Source organism: Phasianus colchicus, chromosome 7, assembly GCF_987193195.1.
Source record: "Phasianus colchicus chromosome 7, bPhaCol1.hap1.1, whole genome shotgun sequence".
Taxonomy (NCBI): domain Eukaryota; kingdom Metazoa; phylum Chordata; class Aves; order Galliformes; family Phasianidae; genus Phasianus; species Phasianus colchicus.
In genome coordinates, this window is record NC_143442.1 from 3,693,918 (window position 1) to 3,721,520 (window position 27,603).

General features: G+C 39.4%; 1 protein-coding gene across 22 annotated transcripts in view; it reads left to right on the forward strand.

Moving 5' to 3' along the window:
- The window catches only part of QTMAN (queuosine-tRNA mannosyltransferase), a 170,017-nt gene that overhangs the window by 33,455 nt on the left and 108,959 nt on the right, over positions 1 to 27,603 (forward strand). For 18 of the 22 annotated variants that reach the window (XR_016468109.1, XM_090143510.1, XM_090143506.1 and 15 more), the window contains one exon: positions 18,153 to 18,363. Coding sequence is in view for 17 of the 22 variants with exons in the window: in XM_090143510.1 (XP_089999636.1) it covers positions 18,182 to 18,363 (182 nt within the window). In the remaining 5 variants the exon portion in view is untranslated. Of the gene's footprint in view, positions 1 to 18,152; positions 18,364 to 27,603 lie in introns of those variants that run through there. The other 4 variants (XM_090143524.1, XM_090143518.1, XM_090143519.1 and 1 more) reach the window with 1 other exon arrangement.

Genomic DNA, 27,603 nt, shown 5'->3' on the forward strand with positions numbered 1-27,603 from the left:
TAAATACTGCTTTTTTTTTCCAGTCACTAGGAAAGTCAACTAGGCTGCCTACGGCTTGGTACAGTGTTTCCAATGAGAAAAAAATCATTAATAGATGTGTATTTTCAGCACTTTGTGTTTTTTATACTGTTTGCCTTCCTTGCTTGTCGCTGCAAATCCATCAGAACGGCATCGAGGCATGCATGGGGACCCATTTCTGGTGCTGGTTGGATGGCTTTCTGGATTTATGGCTGCACCCAAAGTCATCGCTTCTCTGGTAGTCTGAATGATGGCCTTGCGCTGCTGCCGGCGAATGGCCACGTAATAACAATTAGGCATGAAAACCATTAAAACCATTTAGTCACGTTTCTTTTGATGATACCAGAGTCAAAAGAAACAGTATACTTTGTAAGGTGTTAGCAGCAGATTTAAAAAAAAATGTGTAATTCCTGTCAGATGTGTGTGGCGTGGCTACAGCAAGAATAGCACTTGGGCACGTGACGAGTGGCAGAGAATGGGACTTAATTTGAGACACTGTTTTTGCCTTTGGAAATGCTTTTTTTTCCCCATGAATTTCTAACTATTTTTTGTCACGTCTCATCTAGAAATAGGCAAAGGAAGAAGAAAATCAGGTATTTTGTGGGAAGCTTATGGAGGAGTCCTCGTAGGCCTGTTTTCATTATGTTTCAAACGCCTTTGGACTGACTTCTGAAAAGCAGGATCTCTGGCAAGTGTGAGGCTGGGGATGGCCCTTCTAACACAGTCAGGTGGAGAATTGTATTACCTCGTTCTTCTGCAGAAGGTCTCTTAGAGTCAGAAGCTGTTCACATGGTACTCACCAGCTTTGCATAAATAGACATTTATATTTATTATTTTATGATTCATCGTATTTTATTGAAATGGAAACACATCACCAAACAGAATAAAGTAAATTTAACTGTAGATCTTGTTCAGCCATGATCTGCTTGACTGCATTTTTCTGTTACACAAAAAGACAATCTTTTTTGTTATTTGTAAAGAGAAAGAGAGAGCAGAAAATGGTATCTTATTCAAATGATGCCTGTCCACATCATGGACCATACACATATGAGAGTTGATGCTTTCTGCCACTGCTTGTATTTAGTTGCACTTCCTTGTCAACTGTGTACTCATTTCACTTGCCTGTCTTCAGATTTACCCGTGCTGATGAAGACTAATAATTACTAAAATAGAAGTTAGCAAGAAATTCGAGGCTCTTTTTCATCTCTGAATGTGACAATCTAAGATGCGCTTCATTTATGTGCTCAAGTTTTCTGAGGTAGTGATTTTTCCTTTGTGTAAACAATGCTAATAACACTAACTATTAACTTTGTCATTTCATATAACTTGTAATTAATTACTAGAAAACCAGGGCTTTCTTGTTTACATTAACCAATTACAAAAAAAGTACATCTCTTTACAGAAGATGTCACTGTGAGGTAGGGATAACTACAGTAAACTGAAGAATTGAGTCTTTGATCATGTGGAAATGTAAGCATGTGTTGGTCTGTACACTTTAGCATTCCCACTGGCTGCAGAGAGTTTATGAGGTTGTGTTTCAAGGGCCCATGGCTTGATAGAGGTTTGAGAAGTCCTTAGCAGACTCTGCAATGAAACAGAGAGATCCTATCAAGCCATGATGCTTTAAGTCTGCTCAGACTGCTTCGTAGGCACAGAGTCAGGGAGATAATATATTTTTAACATTTACATTTGAAGAAACCTTTCAATTAAAGAGATTCTTGATCATTTTAAAATGCGGTGTTGACACCAAATAAGGAATATGATTTTGACTTTTTTCTTCTCCTCTTGGAATGGAGAAAAACCTGTCCCGTTAACTTCGTGTTGCTGCAGTTTTCAACATTAAAAGGTGTAGTTATTATTTACTATTACTCAGTAATTTCCTATATTACAAGAAAAAAAGGCCCGTGAAATTGTGTGTAGAACAGCTCACGTATCAATACTGATATAGCGAGGGGTTTCCTTTAGGATAATTGCAAAGGATGAGATGATTTTTGTGAGTTCATAATTCCTTCTCTGCAAAGTCCTATAGATTTGTGTGTGTTATTTTCCCTGTTGTTGGAGGCAATGAAACATGAAGTTTGAGATCGTTGTTGCATTGATTACAAAGTCAAAGAGAAAAGGATGGTCACAGCTCAGGAAGGGAAAGCTCTAGTGTGAAAGGTCATAGAGTCATAGGATAATTCAAGTTGGAAGGGACTTTGGCAGCTGACCTCATCTCGTCCTACTCAAAGCAGTGTCAGCCCGTGACACACGTGTCCAACAGTGTCTGTACTTATGGAACAGTTAACCATCACACGGACTTCTTCTGTAGTGGCTGTATTTAATCTAGTGCAAGTTTCTAGTTTACACTGAAGAGTGTGACTCATAAGGCTGTCAAATCGAGCATTTAAAATGCTTTGTATTACAGAATCTACTCTGCAAAGGACATCAGCTGATTTTTCTCTAGGTTTGGATTCTGTGCAACCAGAAGTCAGGCCAGTACCTCAATTGTGGCAAGTATCTTCTTGGACTGTGTTCTGGGATTGCATGTAAAATACATAAATATATATATCTCTCCTTAGAGCCAACAATGTCTTTGTAGGCATTCTTTTTTTCTTTTTTTCCTGCAAAGATTTAGTAAGTTCAATAGTCACTACAAAATACTTACAAATGTATTATTTCTACAAAGAATTGAAAGATGATTTTTCTGCTGGCAGTTGAAAAGCAGAAAAAAGTAACTACTACAACAGAATTTTATTAATGAATGATTTACACTGGTTCCAGCTGTGACCATGTGATTAGTCCTTCACTAAGCAACAATGGGTATTTTCTTTCTGCTTTTATTTGATTTCCAAGAATGTGTCATCTGTTACATAAACTGCTGCCAGTGTACCCCATGTAAACTGGTATTTTTTATTTCCCTGAAGCACAAGATGAATACCCACCCATACCCTTCTGGAAATACTGTTTTAAATGAATTGAGAATTTTATTGACTGTATCTGATTCACCGTGCCAAAATCATAAAACTTAAAATATTTAATAAACACACTAGACTGTAGGATGCCTTGTTCCCTTGGTGGTGCAAAAGATAGATTATTTTCACTTCTACATTTCTATCTTAATATTTTATTACAGCAATACAATGTGTGATAGAGGTGGACAAGCCTGCAGATTGAAATGTGGATAGTCCAGATTGTTCCTTTCCCTAGACCATATGGTGTAGTTCTAAAAGCCTTTTGTACGCTGTCTGTTCAGTTAATTGTAAACTCCGTCTTTAACGTACCTTAAAAAATGAGATATCTGTGAACCAGAAGTCAGTGTATGCAGTGGTAAGTAAAGTTTGCTAAAATATATGTAAAATCACAGTCCCGCCTGCTGGTTTCTGGGTAGATTTTCCTTTATGGAGAATTTGAAAGTCTCAGTGTTTCTTGGTAACGATGTAAGCCTGTGTGTACGGAGGGACTGCTTTTTCCATTTCCTCCTCAGGAAGGGTGTGTGGGGGGGGAATTTTAGTATATAATGAACATTTCATAATATTTTTGCTTGGCAGACAGCTCTGCCAGTGGGTGATGTGCAGGAACATCGAAGATATCTGACAGATGGATGGTAGGACTGCTAATACACCTACACGCGTTTCAGCTTCTGATGTTCCCGGTGTTCCTCTGATGCTAAGAAGCTTGTGTTCACACTTTGTTCTGATGTTGTCCAGCGCTGGCTTTTAGAAGAGCAGAACCAAGTCTCACTCTGGATTTTTTTGTATGCTGCAGGGAGGGTAAATTATTACCGTCCTCAAAATGTGAAGTAATTACTAGGAAGGCAAAACATGCTTTTTTAAACATCATACGAGTTTAAATGTGATACAGATTTCAGCAGCGCTTTTATTCTCTGCTGTTGTCTTACAGAGTATAAGAAGCTATTTGAGAAAAGTGGGTGATTTCAGTGAAGATGGGATTGTTACACACAGAGGAGGAAACCAAAGGTGTAGGAGTGTTTCACTGAAACTGTTCTTCTGTGAGTCCCAACCTGTTTTTAAGTATCGGAGACTGATTGCTCGTTAGTGGCACATTCAGGGGCAGACAGGGCTCACATCATTTGTGATTAAATGTAGATTAAAAAAAAAAATTAAAAATAAAAAGTCAAAACATTGAAATTGAACAAAAAGTGAATGACAGCAGTGGAGAGTGAGACTAATGTGCTCTGAGAGGCCTCTGCTAGTGATACTGATCTTGGCTGCATATGTGAAGTTTCAAAGGGCTTTGAATATTCATTCTGTGACCAGCTGAATGCAAAGGGATGAGTAACCTTACAGAATCTTAGAAGGGAAAGAAACTCAACTTTTTTTTTTTTTTTTTTTTTTTTGCCAGCAGATGCCTAACAGTTAAACTCTGCACCTTTGTTAAGTGTGCAGAAATGGGTAGAGCTTGAGTAAGACTCTGCTCAAGATGGGAACGGGTAATAAGAGGCTGTAGTGCATCCCTCCTGTTCCTTTAGGCTGTATGCTTTTCATGAAAAAGTGTAAGAGTAGTGAATGTAAATAGTATGATGGTAATTAAACAGCAAAAAATTCTTCTGTTGGAGGATCATAATTGTTCTTTTTGCATAGAAGAACCTACTTCTGAAATTGTTGGCGGCCCTGCTTGTGGCAGGGGGTTATGGCTTGCTGATCCTTGAGATCCATTCTAACCCAAGCCATCCCATGAGTCTGTGATTCTATCTCTATGGAGTGATGGAAAAGGAATAGACTTTTTTGTGCTGTGGAAGTGAACATGAATCACACTCAGCTGAGGTATGATGGGGGCTGCAGCGTTCAGTGGTGTCGTATACTGTGGCATCCTGCTTCCATTCCATACTTCTTGGCTGCAGCATGAAGTCAGTGGAAACAAGACGGTGTCTGTGGGCAGAATTTTTACTTCTTGCAATCCGAGTAGTTCAGAAGCTCTGAAATGCAAGAAACCACACATAATGTTTAAAGAATCCAGCTGTAATTCTGGGAGCTGAAACAGAAAGCGGTGACTGAACATTTGTTGCAGCTTCCATATGATGAGAGCAGTTCTCAAGGCCTGCAAGTTGTCATTTACAGACTGTACGTGAGTAATAAAGCTACCTATTTTTACTATACTCTGGCAAACTTCTCTTCATTAAAGCAGATAGTACAAACAAGATGTATTAAATTGTATGATACAAAGGAAAAACAAAAGGCCAAATTTAACTTTTAATGCTGTTCCAAAATATAAGAAATAATACTTAAAGAAGGCATACAAGAATTCTTTTTCGTCAGTAAAATATAATGATCTTTTTGTAAAAACGAAACGACAACAACAAACAATTTATTTAATCTACTTATTTTAATAGCTGTTTTTTGATTGATGTGCATGCCCATTCAGAAACAGTTATTAATGAGCTGGAGGCTGCCTGCCACTTTTATGGGCTACAGATTTGTTAGGTTTGGGAAAATACACGAAAATCTTTGGCTGATTTTGAGGAATAAAGCTTTTTCTGGAAGGCTCGTTACAAATTTAGCCTCATTTAAAACTAGGTTGGACTCTCATGCTTTTTGGACTAATTGAATGCATGGTAGAAGTTGCTTCAGTGGATGGTACATTCTGTTCCATAGTGGTACAGAAGGAAAGAGGAGGAGGAATAAAGAGTTAGTTTATAAAGGTGTTTGAGACAATTTGAGTAAGGAAGAAATTATGAGGAGAGGAGAGATGTAGGCAAGGAAGTTAAGGCAGGGGAGCTGTGAAAGTTTGCTTCTGGAACAGTGAGGAAGGAAATGGAGTTTTAGGAGTGACGCAGGATGAGGAAAGAGAATATTTAGGAGTGTAGCCAGGCAGGTAGGAGGGATGGTGCAGATATCTGTACACAAGAAGCTGTTGGAAGTGGGGAGAGTGTGAGACAAGGAGATTTGGTATGCATCTCCTCAAGGTAGTGGTTGAAACACTGTAAGGCTGTTCTTTATATGTAGGTACATCCTTTATCGCGTTGTTGGAAATGTTTTAAAAGGGAAAGCAAAGAGATACAGGACAAAGGCAATTATAATAAGGAATAATTCAAAGAAGAAGTGAAGTAATTAAAAAAGAAAGTAAAAGATTAAGAAATAAAATAACATGCAGTAAAAAAGCGTAAATGAGAGAAGAAATCTGGGACTCAGTCACGAGAAGCAATTCATATGCTTTCAAGAAGCATGGATTTTCTTTTTGAGGATGAAATTCATCAGCTAACCAGATGAAGAGTGATATTAGCACAGGATACAAAATTTCATCTCATTTTCAGCTCAAACAGAAAATGAAATAATGAAAGTACAATCTGGGTAGAATATGTATTTGTATTTTCTTACAAGGATTCATGCTAATGACAAATTAACACTGTCGATCAAAACAAAAATTGTCATGTATGGTAGAATGGCAAGTAAATTCCTGCCAGTTTAAAAGAGAGCATGCATTCTGTTGGTTGGAAATAGGGAACTGCAAGACGCTCACGGCTTTACTATAAAACTATTGTTGGAAAGTTGTGTGAGTCATAATTTAAAATGCAAGTTTTCTCATCTGTAAAGTGAAGATAATAACACCTACCTACCTCACAGGACTGTTATGAGGTTTAATTAATGTTTCTAAGCTCCTTGGCCTTTTTGAATGAATGGAGACAGATGAAACCTCTTGTTATTGATAATGAGAAAACACCAGGCAGAAGATGTAGTAGGACTGTGGGGCTGCAGGGAGGAGATGAAGCAGCTGCATTTTGTTGTTTAAATTATACGTTGAAAAGCAATTGAAACTTTTTGGTGAGAAGTTATATAATCATGAGGTTTGTTTATTGAATCCAAGATTTTTCTTACAACTGTCTGGTAACTGGAAAGTCTATGTAGATCTTGTAGTGTTTTATTTTCCTCCGATAGTTTAGGACTCCTTTGGCTTAGAAAAGTTGAGCAGCTGACCTATATCCCCTTTTCGCCTTCATTGTAAGGTGAATTCTTTTTGGTTTGCCTATGCTGTCAGAACCAAACCATGTGCTTTTCATTCAGGAGAGCTGAAGAGCTGTATTTACAAGTCATAGACTTTGCATTTGGAAGTCAATGGGCAACAGTAACAGATGTATGAATTTCTGTGTATGTATGAGTATGCATGCATACAGAACAATTCTACACAGTCCAATAATATGGTCAGAAGACACTTTAACAAAAGTGAGCTATTGCTCAGTGAGGAGACAATCAGTGGAGAGGATTAACCTCGCTAAAATTTGGTTCTAAAGCATTTTTCCCATTCAAAGTCAGCACAGTGTAGCACAGCAGTTAAAATAACCTTTCTAGTTACGGTCAAAAAGAAACGCTGTGTGTATTTGCCAACAAGTTCCATAGAACCGTCTGCCTGTAGACACAGATTTACAAAGGTAGTGGTGTGTCAGCAACATCCCAGGTGCCACTGCAGGCGGGCGTTACAGCTGTCAGCAGTGCCTGAGTGGCATTTCTAAATAAGCAAAGCCATGTGAATTGGCCTGCATTCGGTAGGTACCCATTACACACCTTCAGTGTTCTGATGCCAAGCCCTCGCTTGAGTACCTCATCTGGTTTGAATGTACAGTAAGTATCAAGTGGTGTACACAGCTTGAAAAGAAAAGCAGCTTTTTTTTTTTTTTTTCCTAAGTCGTTTGTGTAATGCCCAAGAAAATGCTTCCACGAATGTGAAGAGCAGCTGCCTATAGTCTTCAGGAAAATCATTTCTGGATCTCTCTTGTCCGCAGGCATTGAGAGCTGCCATAGGAAGGCAGAGAGCTGCATATCTTCAGGGTAGCTTGAATCAGCTTGCATGAATATTGCCCTCTCCAAGGATATTGGCATGCAAAACAGATTTTGTTCACATTATGGTGTTTGAATGCACCTTACAAATAGATTCTTAGCTGTTCTGAAATGTACAGCCGATTGGGTTTAGGGTTTCTTCACTGGGTGTTAACTAATGCATGTAGATAGATGGAAATAACTTCTTTTCTCTTCATAAAGCATTTCTTTGGTAAGATTTTATTTATGTACCCTTTTTGCATTGCCTTATGCAGATTAGTTTTGCTGAAGGCAGCATACCTGAGCATGCACAGATGAACATTCACTGCTTTTTTGTCCCCCTCCCCTCTTTATTAATATTTTAATTAGCTCTCCAGTTGTCAAACTGGGAGAGTGAAGCATTTTTCAGAGCTACCTTTGATTTAAATATGCAACTAAACCAGCTTCACAGATCACCTTCACATGTGCACATCTAGTTGATTTTCCTGGGACCTCGCATCTATGAGGTGTAAGTAGTATTCTCATATTGGCTTGTAATGTTGGTTTGTGTATTTCATCATATCAGTAATATTGGTAACTTACTAATAGCCAGCTTAACTTCAGCTGAATATTGCAGTAACAACCTTAAAATAGCTTCTTTATCTCTGAGCCCTGTAATGAAGATGTGTTTTCTCTGCATAGCAGTAGTTGTGGCCATTACAAACTGCATTCAGTTCCCAGTTCTTAAAATTGTACCTGTTTGCAGGAGAAGCCTGCAAAGAGAAATCCATCTAAAACTGGTTTTATCCCTATCATTACAATGCAGAACGTGTACTACAGCCAGATTGTAACCTGTGCAACAAATCCAAAGTTTTTAAGGCATGGAATTTCTGATGGCCGTGATTTTAATGACACTTCTCTAATCACAACCATCTGCTAACCTTCAAGGGAAAATGTTATGTCTGGATGACCAGGCTTCTTCATCCTTGGTGCACGTCCTTGCCTTGCTGTTACCTACTGTGGAACTAAAAGCAGCCACTCCTGCTCCCTGTCTGCTGGGGCTTCCCCCAGACATAGATATTCATTCCTTTTGTGGTATGTGTTTTTAAAAATCAGTTCAGAACCTAAGCTTGTTTACAAAATAACCTCCCCAAACAGATTGTTTTGAGATGCTTGTGTATCACTGAAAAGAAATATTTCCTGAAATGTTCCCCATTTCAATTGACAGATGATGACAGACATCCTTATTTAACTGATGGCAGTATTTTTCAGCTTTCTGTGATCCATGTATCCATAGATACCTCCCAGTGGAAGAGAGAAGAGACCCCTTCCATTTCTCATACTTGCAGTATAAAATCAAGTGTAGGAATATGCACTTCTTCATCGCTTTAAGCAAATCCTTGGGAGTGTTTTGCAGGCTCCTAAAGCCCCGTGGACAAGAAATGAAAGGAGCTGCCTGCAGTCATTAGGCTGGCAGTTCTTGTGCCAGCAAGACGTTGGAAGACGCTTGCAGCGTGCTGTCGGAACGTGCCTTGGATGTGCTCCGAAGCCTTCGATGCTCTGCGGCCCCTTCAGAGTGCTTGGGCTATTTACAGGAAACACGATGCTGCACTGCTAAATAGAATTGACAACTCCAATTGCACTAGATTTATAAATTGATGCGGATAATATATCCTCCTGTTTGTGAAGTTGGCAGTAGGGAGAAAATATCCTTAAAATGGAAAAATATGTTCAGGGTTGTATGAAGTCCTCTTTTGATGTTGTGTGACGTTTACTATGGAATCTGAGAGTTTTCAAGTGGTTTCTGAAAGAAATAACATGGTGCTGACTGGACAGAAGTTACTGAGATGTGTTTCTGTTTTCATAGACTCATAGTAAGAAGCACTGATTCAGGTCCCTCCTGAGGAGGCAGAAGTTGTGCGGCTGAAAGCTTGAAAATTGTTTCATTTGTTGAATTAAAATAGTACTTAGTAGTTAAAATTAAGAAGTATTTATGCAGGTAACTTTACAGTTTTGATGTTACCTTATGGATTGTAAGAGCATCATATCCACACTGCTGTGGAAACTTACTGTAGAAATTTAACATTACTTCTTAAGAGACAAATGAAAATTTGATGAGCAACTGTTCTATTCACTTCATTAAGAGTTATGTAGCTTGGCCAGTCCTCACATTTATCATGCTGAATTGCTAGTTTGCAGGTTGTTCTGTGAATAAAACGGCAGATAGAATTGACACACCTTCTAGCATCTAGTTTACGTGCTGGAAGAATTTGATTTTGAACTTGCCTTACTGGGATGTGTTGTGGAGTTGGCACTTTAGTCCTTCAGTAATACTTCTCTGTGTGGGACTCCTCCCATATTTCACAGCAGAACTAGATCTGACAGTAGAACTCATCCCATCCTTTTTATTGACTCAAGGTGTGACTGAAGATGCAGATCCTTTCATCACATATTCAAATGGATTATTTCTGACTGTAAAATAAATCTGGCTTGTGCCCACTCAAAAGTTGCTGCCAAACATCTCAGGCTACCAAGCCTAATGTTTAGATTAACTCTTAGAATTCCAGGTTTTGTACAAGAAGGATGTTTTTAAGGGCTGAATCCCAAACTGTCAAGCTATGAGAATGATTTATTGTTTAAGTTTTTACTACTTAAAATCTGCTTTTTGATCTGGGATGATTCTGTTAGCTCTCACAGCAGTTACTGATGGCTTTTAACAAGCCTTTTGTCTTTTAATCAATTAGCCAATATGAACTATAGACCAAGTCTTTCAAATCCAATGACTTCAAATATTTGCATGTAACTTTTTCAAGTATGTATGTGCTTAAAGTGGTTACAAACGCAGCTTACCTTCCTATATAGAAGCTGGTCTGAAGCCTGGAATGAGTGGAACACGTTTCTGATCATATTCCTAATAAATTGGAGAAATTTCAACATGCCAGCCTATTATTAACCAGACTGGTGCTTTTTCTGTAATAGGGAACTAGCAACTAATATGTCTCCTGTCAAGTTTAAAAATAGCACTACATCTCCCATTACCACACCTATTAGTCCTATATTCACTGAGAGAAATTCTAAATCAAGTATCTTTCATCTATTTAAACCTAATGGAAGACTTCAAGATCACAGATATTGACAAATTTGTTGTAATAAGTCCACTGCTGAAAAAGATGAGTCTTGGAAAGTGTCCTAAGCCTTCAAGAACGATAAACACAGTCCAAATAAGTTGAGTAAAACCAACGTACCATCCACCAACACCAGCAGTCTCTGTTAAACTAAGTTATCATTATTGTATCAGCAGGCTTGTGAGGTACGTGACAGATGGGAGTTTATCATTAACTGTTACGTTGAAATAGCTAATTTTCTATCAGTTACAATTGTTATACCTTACATTTTCTGATCGTGCTCTTATTAGATATAGTTGTTGTTTCTCTTTTGAAAAGCCTCTTATGGACTGAAGAGCTACCCAAAATACTGTTAGAACATTTTGTAAAGATGATCAATTGTGTAATATCCAGTACTTGGCAGCATCCTCTTGTCGTCATCTTCTGTGGATGTACTGGGGCCATTGAAAGGAGGAAAAAAGTGGACAAATTCAGTGTAAGAACTACACTGTGTGATGGGAGGGATCATCACGGCTGCGGTCATCCTCATGGCAGAGCCTGGACCCTGTTTCTCATCACATCTCTTGTCTTTGGCCGTTCTTTTTTGGCCTAGAAATCAAGAAAGCTTTCTCCTAACTAAATGTCACAACTACTTCCCTTGTTTTATGTAGTCTGTATACATAGAAGTAGTTGATAAACAATGTTTAGTTGCACATCCCCACCACGGTGTGTGGCTGTGCCTGTCTGTGAGTTAACCAGAAATGTGATGTGCAGATGTTTTTCTCCATTGGAAAAAACCAAACAATTTATTCAATATAGTTTAAGATCTTCAAAGATTTTGATTGAGGGTGGCTAGACATATAGATGTGAAGTACTCGTGGTAGTCTTAGGCTCTGTCAAGAAAGTAAGTGGAAAGGAAAAGTCGAGGATTAAATTTCCTCACTTTTCAAAAACATGAAATGGTGAAGGCCGTTAGTGTCTTTATATGGATAACATAATAAGGCAGTGGAAATATGGAGTTTTTAAAATGCACGCCCTGCATATGCATTAACAGCTTTTTTGTAAGGATTTGTAACAACACTGTTCCCTTAGCATGCACAGGTTAATGCTGTTTTATCAGTGAGAACTCCTGAGAGTTGCAAAGTACTGTAGGATTTTGAATATCTCACGTGAGCCTGAAACGTTCTGTGTAAGTTTTTTGGTTTTCTTTCCTTTTTTTTTTTTTTTTCTCCCTTTGTTTATCTTATGTATTTATGCTAGGCAGGATGCTTTAAGGACAGGATATGAGCAGTTGCCCAGAAGTGGAAGGAGTCACCACGCAGCTTGGGGAGCTGAGAGATGCTTCACCTGGCTGCAGGCACAGAGGCAAGCTACAGGGGACGTGCCACCATGTAAACCAGCTGTGGTACAGCCAGATTTTGGCCAGTCTGGTCATTGGTTCAGGAAAGCAGTTTTCAAGAAGGCAAGCAAGAAGTTTCTGTAGCGTAATGCAATGGAAGTAGTGTATTTTTGTAAATGAAGAACTTAGTAGGTTTAATCTATTTAAGATTTAATCTATTTTGGTGCAGCAAGAATAAAGGTTGCAAGTTTACAGATTGCAGTTATGTCTTCTTTAGGAAGCCTGGAAGTGCTGCTTGTTGTCAATTCAGTTGTCAAACAAGCGGCCTTCAAGTTGTAACAGTAGGGAATGCTGCTTAGAAGCTACAGTTGAAGTCGTGCTGTGGGTTTGAGATTAATTTAGGCTTCAAGTTTGCCAGTCGTGGTGCATAGTTCTGCTCTTTTGGGGCTGCAGCCAGTGAAGCAGTCACACTTCTGCCTGTTAGTGCTCAACCTCGAGCATTGGGATGAGGAAGCTGGCAAGGAGTCACGTTCAGAAGGGTTACTCATCCCATGTTCTGTGCCATGATCATAGCCCTCGATGACAAACACAAGTTGTGCAGCATTGCTTTTCCATGATGGACCCTTTCTGTGTTCTGCAATGAAGTAAAAGGCAGATTTTAAACAAGAAGTTGTCTTTGTTCTGTGAGACAGAGCCTGCTGGGCGCAGAAGCCCTGTGACTTGTACATGTGGGCTCTTTGCCAGCTGTCAGAGTGAAGTGATGGGCAGCACCAAGACTGGCAGCTGTATGTTGGCAGGTTCCAACTGACAAGAATGCAGGACAGTGCTTACTGCACGGTGTTACAGATGTTGCTGGTCAAATGCTATAGACTCAGACTGAGCCTGTGGTGTTAAGATAGGAGAGTTTTCCTGTTCTGATTACCTGCAAGCTTAGGACTTAGTTCTGTTGTGTTTCTCTGCAGATGCAGACTGACTTTCTTAGAAGAGCATTAGAAAGTCAGTTTGCATTAGAAGGCAGTCAGTCAGTAATAACCTTTCTGGAAAAAAAAACTGTCCTGTGATGGCACTTTGATCTAAAACATTAAAAAAATACACATATTTAACTTAAAGCCTCAACTTAAAAGTTTGTCATTGGGACTGCTGGTGGAGTCTCATAAGTGTACTGCGAGTGATCTTTCAGGGGACATCCATATCGGTTTTGCATCAAAACGAAAGCGATTCACACATGAGAACACGATTTTTCAAGCACTACAGTGAGACTCACACAGCTCTTACTTTGAAAGCAAGTTGAAAAATTGGTAATTAATTGCATATTTTAAAGTGTATTACAACCAGCTGATTTTCCAGGATGCGTTAAAACAGTCCGTAGAAGAACAACTTAGCAGTCCTTTAACCAAGCACTTCAAATAAGTGTGGTAAATACGGCTGATATTGAAAGGGATTTTGAGGCAGAGTTCACAGATGGGAACGCTTACCTGGCTGAGGCCACTGGGACTTGTGCCATTTTCTCCCATTCACTCTATTTTTACTTTTGGCTGGGAGCTGGTTGTCAATGTAATGAACACAGCCTTCACAAACATGTGTGTAGATGATAAGCAAAGGGAACTAAAATAGAGTATTTTAGCGTTTAATGGAATAAAATCAGACAGTGCCGTGCATCCTGGTTTCAGTGTAGACATCTGTGTAGGCGTGTGCAGCTCTTGGGCTGTGCGGATGGGCAAAGTCTGGTTTCTGGGTGCCACTGGTAAGTTGATGTTGGTGCTGGTGCAGACGTCCAGACAAAGGTGAACCATTTTGGTTTACCACTTTCTCAAAAGGAGGGGAGAAGTTCTTGCCTTTTCCAGTTGATTTATATAAAAGATAGATGGAGTGGCATTCTCATTTTGTGCAAATAACCAGTTTGGTAATGACTTAACCCCGGTACTTTTGAGTTAAAATTTGGTCAACCATTAAAATGCAATTGTGCTTAAGGTATAACTCTGGAGTTTCTGTGAGTCATTATCATGAGTAGGAGGGCAGTGCCGACTGGTTCGATGTGGGTTACTGTGTGTGTGTGTGTGTGTGTGTGTGTGCTGCATCACAGCTTTGCTGGGAGGAGGAAGGGGCAGGGGGGCAAGGTAGGGTCTGCAATGGCCCTTTGGGAAATCCCATGTTACCGGAATGTGGAGCACTAAAAGTTATTGCTTGTAATAGGTATGGCAGCGTGCTTATCTGAAATCATCAAAGGCTGTAAGTGTGTTTATGTACACGAGGCATACCTGATGGGTTCTGTAGCCAGCTGTGTGTGCTCTGGATACGGTGGTGGAAGAAATTTCATGTCTGTGTGGGACTGCGACCGTTGAAACAATCATTACTGAAACCATACACCTTATTTCCTGTTACTAATAGCAGCCTTCTACCTATGGAATATATTAACAGTTATTCCCTCGGTTTTGGATTGTTGCTCAACTATTTGGTTGGACAGATACTTAAACGAGATCTGTAATTTATGTTGTTTGAATACGTCAATGAGCAGAGCTCATTATGGCTTCCTGATGTGAGCTGTGCTGATGTTTGTGAAACCACACTTCTGTCTGTCAGGCAAGGCAGAAGTACGTTCCTTAATAAATCATGGAAAATGACGAGCTTTCGTTACCTAGGCTGGTGAACAGAAATACTTGGTTGGTGTTTACCTAGAGTTTCAAACAAAGCAGTGGTTTCTGTGACTGCTTGAGCAGTTAAGTCTTCCGTGCCATTTAAATACATATTTAATGCTCTTTACAGGGTAGTTATTTATTTATTTATTTATTTATTTATTTTATTAAAATCTGTTGGGTCAAACAGCAGCAGCCCATTTAGGGACCTGCAGTGCCTCCACCACATGACTTTTGGCATTATTACCACAGAGTGGGATGTTCCCATTCCAGCCAGTTTTTTCCCCAACGTCTACCTCAAATACTCAGCTCCAACCTGAATACATGATGCTTGCACAGAGGCATTTTTTGGACACGGCAGTGCTGTGCTCCTGGGGCCTGGGCTGAGCTGCTGGCTCAGAGCAGAGGAAACCCAGTAATGGGGAAAGGAAAGCAGATATGTTTTTCTAATATTTGTTGTTTTCTTTGAAATGAGTAAAAGAATACCTGGAGTGATTTATGTTTAATTGAGGATCGCATTCCATCAGATACGGTGAACGTTCTCAGGCCATTTATCATCTGTGTCTTTTCGAGACCTCTGAGGAGTATATAGGAGATATTTACCTTAACTTGGCTAGGTCAAGGGAAATAAAGTAGAAATAATAGATGTTATTTTTGTATGTGAACAAAACTGGAAGTCGTGTGGATGAAATATGGGGTAAATGGCTGTGTCCTACCTCCTCTGTGACTTTTTAAGTACCGGGAATTATTAGTTCTATATAATATAATTTCCTTTGCATTATCAGTGTATGTTTTTAAAGCACACGATTTAGTGGCTGGCATTTTTATTGTTTCAGATTAGTCAACTCCCGAAGTAAACACAGTGTGTATTGTGTTGCCATGACTGTTCGGTGGTTTCATATTTAAGTAGCATCTTAAAAAACAAACAGACAAACAAAAAACAGCCAACAAGGCCATCTACTGCACTTCACGTAACATTTGTCATGAATGTATATGACTTGTAATGCACGTAGGTTGTGTGACACCAGAATCCTGCAAGTGCTGGTGAGGATTTTCCTGAGCAGTATCTACATTTTGGGGTGAGGAAGGTGTTTGTAAGAGAGTCCTCGAGCTTTAGACCTGAGAAATTCGTTCATGGCTATTTGTCATGGTGCTGTTGGTGTGGGACCTCCAGGTGCCATTCTGCCTCGTGTAGCCAAAGCTACCTCCATACACCCTACAGTGCATCCAAGCTTGAAATTTCTCAGCGCCAACAGCCAAAAGGAATTTGTTGTATGGCGAACTCTTTTGTAACGTTTGCAAAATGCATTTTAATTACCTTTTATAGAAGGGTGAGTGCAGTGTAACCTAAATGTTAGGATCTGTAAGAAAGAGGGAAACCTGAGAGCTGAATGCGTCTTTTCCTGTCCCAGGGAGGAACAAACAGTGAAAACTGCTGTGAAATAGAATCGAGAGCACATTGTTGATTCAGCTAAACCTAGCGATAAGGGCTGGTTTCAGAACCAGTCTGGGGGAGTGCAGCTTGATCAGATATTTTATGAACAAATTATTACTGATTGGCAAATTCACCGCAACTCATTCTCACTCAGTGGCATTTTTCAGACTTCTCTGTGCCCCCTTTTTGAATTTGCAAAACGCTTCCTTCTGATCCTTTGAGTTAAAGTTTCGGCGACGTTTGATGACGAGCATAGCATGATTAATTACCAATGGTTCCGTAGGTGAATGGCGCATATTCCAACACAGCTTGTGTTTTTCTCGCAGTTATTACCCTGCAGGTTCCAAAAGGGCTTTGGAGTAGGGATTATGATTTCAGTTACATCATTGTGAATTCAGAAAACGCCAGTGATTTCAAAAGTGTGATTCTGAAATTAGGTCAGTGGAAAAGAGATCAAAATCTGCCTTGCTACCTGCAAAGTAGCAAACTCCGAAAGAGAGAGAATTCACCGCTTCCAGACAACAGGTTTTTTTTCTTTCTTTTGAAAAAAATGTTCGTTAAAAAAATAATTTACTTGAAACAGATTGGGAAAGTGAGTAATAGAACAAATTATAACCTGAATCCAGGCTGGATTGTGACAGGAAAGAGCACAGGAGGAATGCTTTCCTTCTTACTAATTGATCTGTACTGACCCAGGAGTTTGACATCTCTGTTGCACAGTGATGGGCCATTGACTCAAAACTATTTAGAGGTTTCTTATATTTTGTCCTCTAATTATGTTTCTTCAGTATTTCTGTTGCTGGCTAGTTGATCTTTTGATGACTGCAATGCACTTTTTTTTTTTTCCCGTTTGTTTTCTAAGATCTGATAACAGAATACTTCCTGCTCTCGGAGATTGGACTTTTCCAACCTGACAGCACTAGAAATGGCAGGATACAGAATGGATGTGGTGTCTTGCAATAGGCAGCATCAACCATGGAGCCCAGGCACTGAGTCAGCAGGGAGTGAACACCAGGGTCCTCCCTGGTGAGAAGGAATTGATTGGACAGGTGTCATGGATGGTGAATGGTCTTCAGAGTTTGGTTTGCGACCTTTTTATTTGGCGGTGTTGGTCAAAGCATCTGCAAAGCAGCTTTTTGGTACCCCAAATCTGTGACTCATGAAAGCTGAGCAACAGTCATCTTTCCCTTCACTTTGGGCAACGCGTTTTGCTTCCTGTTTGTCAGCAGCCCCGTGGTTGCATGCGACAGCTTCCTTAAGCCTGCAGAGCTGTTCTCTTCCAGTGTTGGAGCACTGAAGAACAGCAGCATGGTTTGCATCTCCTCTGGGCTTGGGGTGCACTGCTCCAGAGATGAGAGAGTCCTGAGGTCCTTGGGTTGCTCTCAGACATTCCTTCAAGCCCAGATAGCCAAAGCACTTGCTAATAATGGCAGAAATGTATTTGAGTTGTACTTCAGTTTCATCTACCTCCAGTGAAAGAAATAATGCTATATAAAAACAAATAAAGGTGTTTTACAAATGTACCCCAAGCCTGTTGAGGAATGATGCATTTACAAGTCCACAGAGTGAAGCTACCTTTAAATATCTGATTGAAAACAAAGCAAAAAATACGGTATTTGTAAGTCCTACATATTTTAGTTCCCTTAAAATTTAAAATTATATGTTGTAAGAGTTGAAGCAAATAGGTGTGATGCTTTTGTCATTGTAGTTTTGTCATTGTAATTGTTCTGAAGTAAATCCATTAACTTAATACAAAGGGATTCATTTCAGGTAAAGAACGAAGATGCTGTAGATCTTGTAGTAGTTTTTGCTTTTTCCAGCATCCTTAAACAACCAACCGACCTAAATACTGTGTATTTCTAAAGTAAATTATTTCTCTTTTGTCTTTTTCAGATTTCAGACAGAGCTGAAGCAGTGGGAAAATGAGTGTTCTTCTCATTGAGGCTTTTTATGGCGGTTCCCACAAACAGCTGATGGATCTTCTTCAAGAAGAGCTGAAAGAAGAATGCGTCCTCTGTACGCTCCCTGCCAAGAAGTGGCATTGGAAAGCACGGACTGCTGCTCTTTATTTCATGCAAACGGTGCCAGCAAGTGCTAATTACAGGTAACCCAGGAGCTGGGTAAACTCAAATGGCAGGGAGGGCTTAAGCTGCAGTTTCAGTTCTCTGTATGCAAATGTGTATTCACAGGCAAATAGAGACTAGCAGTGGGCATTAAGAAGCTTATCACATTGCACTGACTTCCTTGGGTGTAAATATGGGAAATCACTACAGTCCTTTAGAATATCTTAAAATTCTTTAGCTTATGTTGCTGGTCCTTGAAAGTCTCTAAGAATGTATGTATACATAGATGCTTACTTGCTTAGAGATGTATACGTACGTTTTATTTTAAATTTATCAAGTGAATTTAGAAGTAAGGAAAGATTTAAACTGTTTTAAAGATGAGGGTGAAAGATCGCATGGATTTGATCACTACAAGCATCCTCACTTACCTCCCTGTTACCTGTTAGCAAGTCTGATTTATCACTGTACTACTCAAGCTGACCTACAGGATTAAGGGTTCTGTTTTATCTTAATGATTGTCCAGTTCTATAATGTGCCAGCACCTATGGATGTCTTTTATGCATTTAGGTAAGTAGCAAAGCTCTGCCTGCTAGAACTTGGACTGATAAAAGCAGACTACTTAGGGCAACAGATAGCTATCTCATAGTGAGAATCAGTCACTCCAGGACCGAAACGTCTTTAGAGTAGCAATGTTGCTTGGCCTACCTGATCAGCAGAGATGTGGTGAGATGATTGGCAGGCAGTGACGCAACGTGTGGTTAGTTGGATGAGTACCTGACTCACTGTGTGCCTTCATGGAGAGGGACTGCTCATGCCCGGGGATGTTACAGCACAAGCATCTGCTTTTCAGCCACAGGATGAACTTCAGCAGGACCCCAGGTGCACCTGAGTGATGTGCCAACCGGCTACTCTTTAGAGCTGGGATTGGTATTTTTAACTCCAGATTGGAGCAAGGAGAGGTAATGGACGGGGGAAGGAGCACAGTCTTTTCAAGAGTAGATCTTGTGCTGTAGAAGGCTGTGTTTGAACAGTGTTGCCCACCACAGTGTATAATCTGCCTTGGAATGCCATATAAATGTACACCTTTTCTCTTCCAGCTTGCATTTCAAATAAGCTGCCATCCCAAGCCAAATATTCTAATTATTCTTCCCATTTGTCTTGTGCGAGGCATTTAGTGTTGGTTTCTTATTGCTTCCCTTTTGCAACAATTTTGTTTTGGAGGAGTATATATGACAAACTGTTATGTAAATTTGTCTTGTATCACAACCACATCCTCCAACGCATTGCAATGTTATCTCTGTTCCTTCAAGGTCAGCAGCCCAAGCTGTCCAGCACTAACTGTATTAAACTAATCAGACATCACTCATAGACATACACTTCATTAGTTTAACTTACAGTTACATTGACCCAAGATAACTTAACTCCAATTTGTCAAGTAACCCACATCTTGGGAAAGGGAGGGAAATGATAGGGAGGGGGGAACCAAACAAACCAGCAACAAGAAAAAAACACCAAAAAAAAAAAAGAAAGAAAGAAAGAAAAAAAACAACAACCCAGCAGCTTGAAAACTCACTTGAAGTTAATAAACTTGCAATCTGTCATAGACTTATGTGCAAATATAACCTTTACTGACAACAAATAAATCTGATCTAACCAATGGAGCATCTTAAGGAGAGGAAAGCTTTTTCTGTGCTGTTGCAGGCAGTGTTTGATCAGACAGAATCAAATAGTCAAAGTTCACAAAGAAGCAGTGTTTAACATGGGTATGCACCTTATCCACATGTGCAGGTTTTAGGCTGGTATGACTGGTGAGAGGAAAACTGATTCAGAAGTAGCTTCTATGACTTTCCTTGCTCATTTTTAATGTTTGTTTTGTAATTGAATGTTTCAAGTCCTTTTTAAATTGAAAGTATAAATGCATCAACCTAATGAAGCTGACTACAGTACCCTACTAGAAAAATCATTGATTAAAATTAACATTGATTGTTTTATATCTAGCTTACTGGTAACCATTTAAGATCTGCTTCCCAGGCAGTAGCTGCTTGTGAAGATGAAATTATCAAACTGGCAGGAGTGTATGTTTTGAATTGCACATTTAAATATTTAAACCTTCTTGTGAGGTAGTGGGAAATATCAAATCTACATTATTTACATTATTGACTTTATTTGTAGAACAAAAGATTTCTCTTCCAAGCGATGTTTTTAAAATATGACATTTCATAAATACCTTGTTTCTGTTTGTGCATTTAATAATACAGAAAGGTCAGAGATATCTCAAGTGCAAACTGTTGGTAACTGAGCAGTGTTAGTGAATTTCTGTTTCTCCAGCTGTAGTTAATTTCAGGACGCCGTGTGAGAAGTAATACTGATGCTGACAAGTCTGATAATATTGCTGTGTGTGTACGCAGCAGATGGCTGTATGTCTTCCTTTTAAAAGGTAGATAGTACTGTGTGTATATAGGGGAAGGAGGCAGGCTTGTTCTTTTTTGAGTGAAGTTCAGCGTGCTGTTCAGCCTTAAAAAGTGCTTTTGAAGCAGAACATGAGCTGAAGAGTAATAGATGTTCAATTGAGATACTCTGCAGTGACCAGTGAGTTTGTGATGAACTTGCAAATACTTGCTTATCGGAGAGCAGGCATGTACTCCCTGGAGCAAGGCTTGGAGCCACATTGCCAAAAGCTTTCCTGAGTTGCCATGCAGTGACTCAGGTGATTTTCCCTTGGTACAACTGCAACTTTCCAGAGCATCCTCCTCGCCCTGGTCAGAAATGGAAGAGACATAGCAATCACCATGGCACACTGGGAAAAAAGCACGTTTTTAGTAGAGGCTGTTCTCTACAGAAAATGTAGTTCAAATGCAAGCTAGCAGTATGAGATTTAGATTTGCAAAGCAGAAAGGCTGAAGTGCAGCATAGCTTCTAGTTTGCTTTAATAGCACTGCTGGATTATTTGCAAAAAAACCTACATATATAAATATTATGTGTTACATTCAGTACTGCCCCCCAGGTAGCTGTTCATATGAATAAAGATTTTATTTGTAACAAACTCTTGCCCTGAAATACCCCTCGGGTAAATGTTAGTATATATATACCACTGATATTTGACAACTATATTTTAAAGACAAACTCTATGCTTTTTACGTTTTATGGAGGAGAAAAAGTAAATAAATCGTTGTTTCAATTAATAGAGCTCTGAGAAGGAATCTGAGGAGTGTGGTGTCATCTTCCAAGGGTTTATAACGTATATGTGCGTGTTGGTTTGTGTTTGTAAGTAACATTTTGAGACTATCACAATTAAGGGTTGTTCAGATCTTATGCTTTCATTCATTTCTATAAGGAAAAAGCATGCATTATTAGAGTCACTTTTACTAACTAATTGACTGGTGTTGTTGAAAACGTTCTCATAAAAATGGTGATCCTGTAAATTTTTATTCCAGTGATTAATTCAGTGTATGAGTGATTCCATGGAAACTTGGTGTTTGCTAGTTGCATTCTTCTCAGAAAAATACCTGTAAGCAGTATGTCTTGGGGAAAAAGTTTGGAGATTGCAACTGAAGCAAAGCAGGCAAATTTTAGGCATTTCATTTAAGGCTGAACACACAGATGCCCATTTGTGCTGGGAACGCTTCTGTCTTGTGTCCTTATGTCTTTATGTCAACTACTGGCACCTTTGTATAATCTGCGTGGGTAGAGAAATAATTTCCCTATGTTAAAGATCTTCCCTGCTTTTGGTCCTAAATAATAATAAATGAATTAATAGTTTTTATGAGTAGCATGTTAGTGAAATAAAATGCAACCACAGACTTAGAAATTTAAAAAAAAATTACTTGATACTTATATTTACTTATTTTATGGTGTTTGCTTTCATACTGAGGTGAATATGTTGTATCATCATCACTGACGTTGTATATTTTGACGTTCTTGCTCAACTCCATTGCATCTGAAGATGGGACAGAGCTCAGAATACTGGTGTGAGCTGGTGTGGAGGTTACAATGTGTGTGTGTGTACTGCATATTTCTGCCAGTTATGTATAGAGTGTACCCCTAAGGTACAGCTTGGTGAGTTGTCTTCTGTACTTTGTTCAAGTCGCACAAAGGGACAAAGAAATGAGTTAGTGGTTAATTGCAACAGCCAGTATCCCCTAAGACAGGGTACCACGTTTGATTAACGTGGCTGTAACTGACTCTTGTAGTCTCATGGATGGATACCAATCATAGTGTGCTTGCTTTGCTGTAGAGATACCAAACCAGGAACCCTGGGCCTCCTTTATTTTAAGGGCAATTTGCTTTTAACATGGATGAGTGTATGAGATGCTGCCTCATCTCGAGCTCCTCGTTACTCTCCCTAGCTGCGCAAACGGTCATTGCTTCTTTCATTTCATTGGTACTAAACTTCCTTTTTTTAAAAAAAATTATTTCTTAAAAACCCAACAAATCCATTGAGTTCACAAAGGTTACTTAACACGGGCTTGTGCAAACACATCCACATTCCTTCTGCCCACGCTTTGAACTAGCTGGTAGTGAGCTCGCTTCGCACCAGAAGGCCATATGGCCGTACTGGCGCTGTGTTGAGCCTCGACTAATAAGCCCTACCAAGATACAAGACACAGGCACCGTGTACTGAGCTAAAACAACTTGGTGACTTCTGACCAAATCTGGCTCTTGTCCAGCCAGCTTGGAGTGTAAGCAAAGAGCATATACGTCCATATGGAACGGCATGAAGTTCTGCGGCGCATCGCAGATGATACCCTCTGCTTCTCTAGCCCCAGATAATGGAGGTTGTCCCGGCCTGAATAAAGGGTGTGAATTCCTTTCTGCTGAGGGGAGCTCGGAGGCCATCTGATGCTGAGCGTACGTAACGTGGGAACGTACGTGTAAAAGTGGGCTTTGTCTGCTCTGGCTTCGTGCCACCCGGATCTGTTTGGAAAACTTGGGATGTTACCTCTCAAGCTAAACTTCTTTAGAAGGGTGTAAAATCTGTGTTCGAGCATGATTTTTATTAGAACACTAATGTGAATCTGCGCCTCGTTAAAGTTGACAAAAGAAAATTGCTGTGTTTCAAGCAAGAAGAAATTTAGCTTTTTTTTTTTTTTTTTTTTTCCCTTTTAATTTGTTTGTTTGGTTTTTGGCAGTGGGAAAATTGTGTAAATGAGGGTTAATGCTTCGGTGGAAGGCTTAAGGAAAGCCTAAACACAAAGTGATTTCGTTCTGCGGGTGACACCGGCGCTGTGTTTTGTCTGTGCTCAGAATCAGACGGCTAAAATTCTCTCTGCAGTGTCACAGTGAGGCTGCCCGAAAGTTTTCCTCAAGTCGGCGAAGGAGGTGGAATCTCCTTTGTTCTCAGATTAATTACCTTGCTGCCGCCGCGCAGGGCAGCCAGCAGCACAGCTCTGCGACGTTCTAAGAGTAAATGCTTTTATTCTTAGGTCTGGCTGCGTTTAAAAACGGGGTGGGAAGAATCCAACATTAGTAACAACAACAGCAAAAAAAAAAAAAAAACAACACCTTTTGAGAAACAGAACAAATAATTCAGTAAGCAAACTACCTGAAATTTATTCAGGGAGACAGCAATATGATCTTAAACATTCGCTTTGCATTAATCAACTTTGCCTCAGATAAAATCCTGGCAGATGGTAGCTATTCATTTTAAAAGTGACAGGTTTTCTTTACGTTTTTTTTTTTTTTTTTTTTTTTTTTTTTGGTGTGTAAACCCCCACACGCACGCTTCTCTCCAAAAAGTTGAGTTGTTTAATTTGCCCACCGTGCATTTTTCCCTGCTCCGGTCCTTCTATTAGGCACTAACACACAATTTGGAGAGTTAAAAGAGTTTTTAGAGGAATTTAAATCAAGGCCACTTCCCTTTGAAGTCGAGGGAAGTATATATATGATCTCAAATTTGGCATAAATAAGATCAGAATGATTAACACAATGCAAGGAGAGGTGCGGGAGCGGGAAGGAAGCTAGTTGGGATTGGTGCATGATCTATAGACAGTACTAATGCGAGGTGGCAGTTGTCCGTTTGATGTGTAAAAGATTTGCTGAAATTCCAGAAAAATATTCTGATGAGACAATGAAAGAACAGTCTGGTTTTTCAAACTGTAGCATGTGTTTTTCCTTTATGTTCTCGAGTGCCTGGGGAAATCCTTATTTTTCTTTCTAAAATGAATTTTATGAATCACCTGGAGAATTGATATTTACATTGCTGGCAGTAAAATGTAATGAAATTGTGCATTATGATTCAGTATTTCTGCACTTAGGGTTTTAATGAGCATTTTATCTGTCCTTTTAAATGGTTGCTGTGTATATATTTTATTTCTAGATTACTTATAGATTACATTTCTATTTTCAAATAACAAATATATACAGTACTGTATAATAAGGAATATGATGCTTTCTACGATTCATTGTCATTCTGGTCTGTAACACTAATTTGATCTTTCAAAGGGAAGAAACAGAGCTTGTGGTTTGTATCAAATAAAGAGAAGAATCTTTTTTTTTTTTCTTTTCTGTGCTGCTTCTTTCCTAATCTTTTTTTTTTTTTTTTGTACCTTAGAAACAAGCACAAATTTTGTCAGATCCTCCACGTGATGTGGATTTATAACTTCATATACCAGTGTTACAAATACCTGCCTTTCTTAATGGGTACTCAGAGCTTGGCTGTATTTTGTGAAGTATTTATAATAAAAAGAAACTTTATATAACGCAAACTGTTCATAGTGAAACTGTCTGGGAGAAGGTCTGCATTGCCACTCATCTTTTTTTTTTTTTTTCCTTTCTGCATGCATTAGCCTGACCCACACACATGGAAGGTCACGGTTCTGAACGCTGCTGTTCAGGTTGCCAGGGATGGTGCAGTTGCCAGTCTGCAGCAGAGCAAGAATTAGTCAGTGGGGTTAATGTGTACCCAACGTGAAGAAGAGTTCTCAACAGGAGGGCTGTTAGAGGAAGGTGGTTTATAGCCTGATCCACTGCAGGGCAGCCAGGGTTGTGGTAGCGAAGCGTCTGGACATCCACTTGTACAGCAGGTATCTTCTGCTTGTTGTGGCAGTGATAAACCTTTCAGAAGAGCAGGTTTCTAAATGTAATGCAGAGGATATAATTTAAATGTTGGTTCAAATGGTTGCTTGTCTCACGGTTTGTCACAGGGTGTTTTTTTTTGGCAGTGGGTCACACTGGAGAAGGGCTAGATAGGTTGCTCTAGAAATGTACTGAAGGCTGTTTTCTCCTTTTATCTCTTTGATTCTTCCACGATTACAGCCAGATCTAGAATTGTAACCCACATGTGACTGTGTAGGCAGGCAGTATGTTAACAAGTACTGCAGATGGATGGGGTTTATGGGGAGGCTGTAGAGCACCATGGGGCTGTAGGTCCAGCCATCCCTCAGGGAGCTGTCTGTCTAACCAGATGTGGACAGCTTCCAATGGACTGCATGTCCATAAGAGGTGGCCTGAGTGCATTGAATGCTCTCCAGGAGCATCTCTTCCTGGTTTAGTTTAATCTAAAAGAACCTAGTTCATCGTGTTGGGGACTCTGCAGCTGGGAGCTGAGGCACAGTATGTGAGGATGCTTGTTGGAGTCCCTTCATATAAACACTCTTCTGAAGCAAATTGAAATGCTAAACTTGCCCGTAAAGTACTTAACTTTGTGGATTGTGATGTTTCTTCCTTAAATATAAAATGTATACCTAGTTGGATTATGTGCCAACTTGCAGTGCATTGGACTGCATTAAATTTAACAGGGACTTCTGACTCCCCCAAACTGCAGTTGGAGCCATTTGTTTCCTCCTCCTCTCCCCTCTTGCTCTACTAAGCACAAGTATCTTGGGAATGGTACCTTCAGTAGACTTCGAATTGGGATGATGGTTGATTTACCCTCCCTTTAAAAATATATATATATCAAGAACCAAAGTACGTTCTGTCTGTTCATTGGAATATCCTTGACAAAAACAAAGCAACCGAAAGGCTTTTTTCTTCTTTGCTCTGTAATGAAGATCTGTGTGATCTCCTTATTCTCCTGGATACTATTTTCCTTTTCTTGCCTCTGTCTTTTGTCTGTGTCTTTCCCTCCCTCCCTCCTGCACATATACTCTGATGGTCCAGTGGACACCATCATTTTAAAGAATGTTTTCCATTTCAGAGCGCTTATTTTTTTTATTGTTTATGTTTCTAACCTTGCCAACTTCATCATTTTTCGTTCTAACTCTCATTGTTTCCATTTTACTTGTTGCACACTGCAGCTTGCACTTCTGTGTAATAGCAACTTGAGGAAAGAGTGAAAGAAACAGCCATGGACAGAACATCAAAAACAAATAGATACTTTTTCTTCTTTTTTGGCAAAAATTGCAGAAAGAATTTATACCTGTTAGAGCGTATGCAATTTTTATTTATGTGAAAGGATATCCTATTTTTAATTAAAGATGGAATTTAAGAATGATAAATGGGACCATTATCTAGTAGCAGTTATTTTGCAGGCATTTTTTCTCCTGCTCTTCTGCAGTACTGCAGGTTTGACAGTGCCTTTGGCTTTTGTGAGCAAAATACATTTCATACTTGTGACAGAATAGTTGTAACTCACTAGACATGAAACAGTTATCATACGTAGTGACATCTCTGTGTTTAAACCCCGAGGAACAGAATTATTTTAAACTGTGCATATGCAGAAATTTCCTGCTAATCAATTTTATTTAAAACGTAACAGCTAAAAAAATTTATATGCCAAATGCATTTGGAGAAATAGTGAGTGCTAGAGATACTAAAATTATGCAAGAAAAAAAAGATGAATTGCTGGGGAAGTTGTAATGAAAAAGTTATCTTTATTTATTTTATTTTATTTTTTTTGGAAGGAAATGATTCCTAAATTAATTTAGGAGGAGAATTTCTCTTGCTATAGCTGTCCTGTAATAAATTGTAGATGTGCCAAAATTAGATGTTATTTCTGAAAGAACTGTGCTCCATCATACTGTTTACAGTGCCAGACATAACTTCTGTCTGCCTTGTAGCCATTGATAAAAAGGAAATGTGTGCTTTAGCCCTGTTTTCCTCCAAGTATGTCCAGTGCATCATGACTGTGGCAGAGGCTGATGTGGTTAGTAGGTAGGGTGTGAAGGGCAGTGACTGCAGGGGTTCTTCACAAACAGCCACACTATTTTGCCCTATCTGGCAACTCTTTGAAGTATTTTTGTCTCTGGTAGCAGACTAACCTTTTACTTGTTTGTTCCTTTTTTTTTTGACTTTAGCCTCCAAACTGAGTCTTTTTCATCCTGTCCTTATGAGCTCCCTGAAAA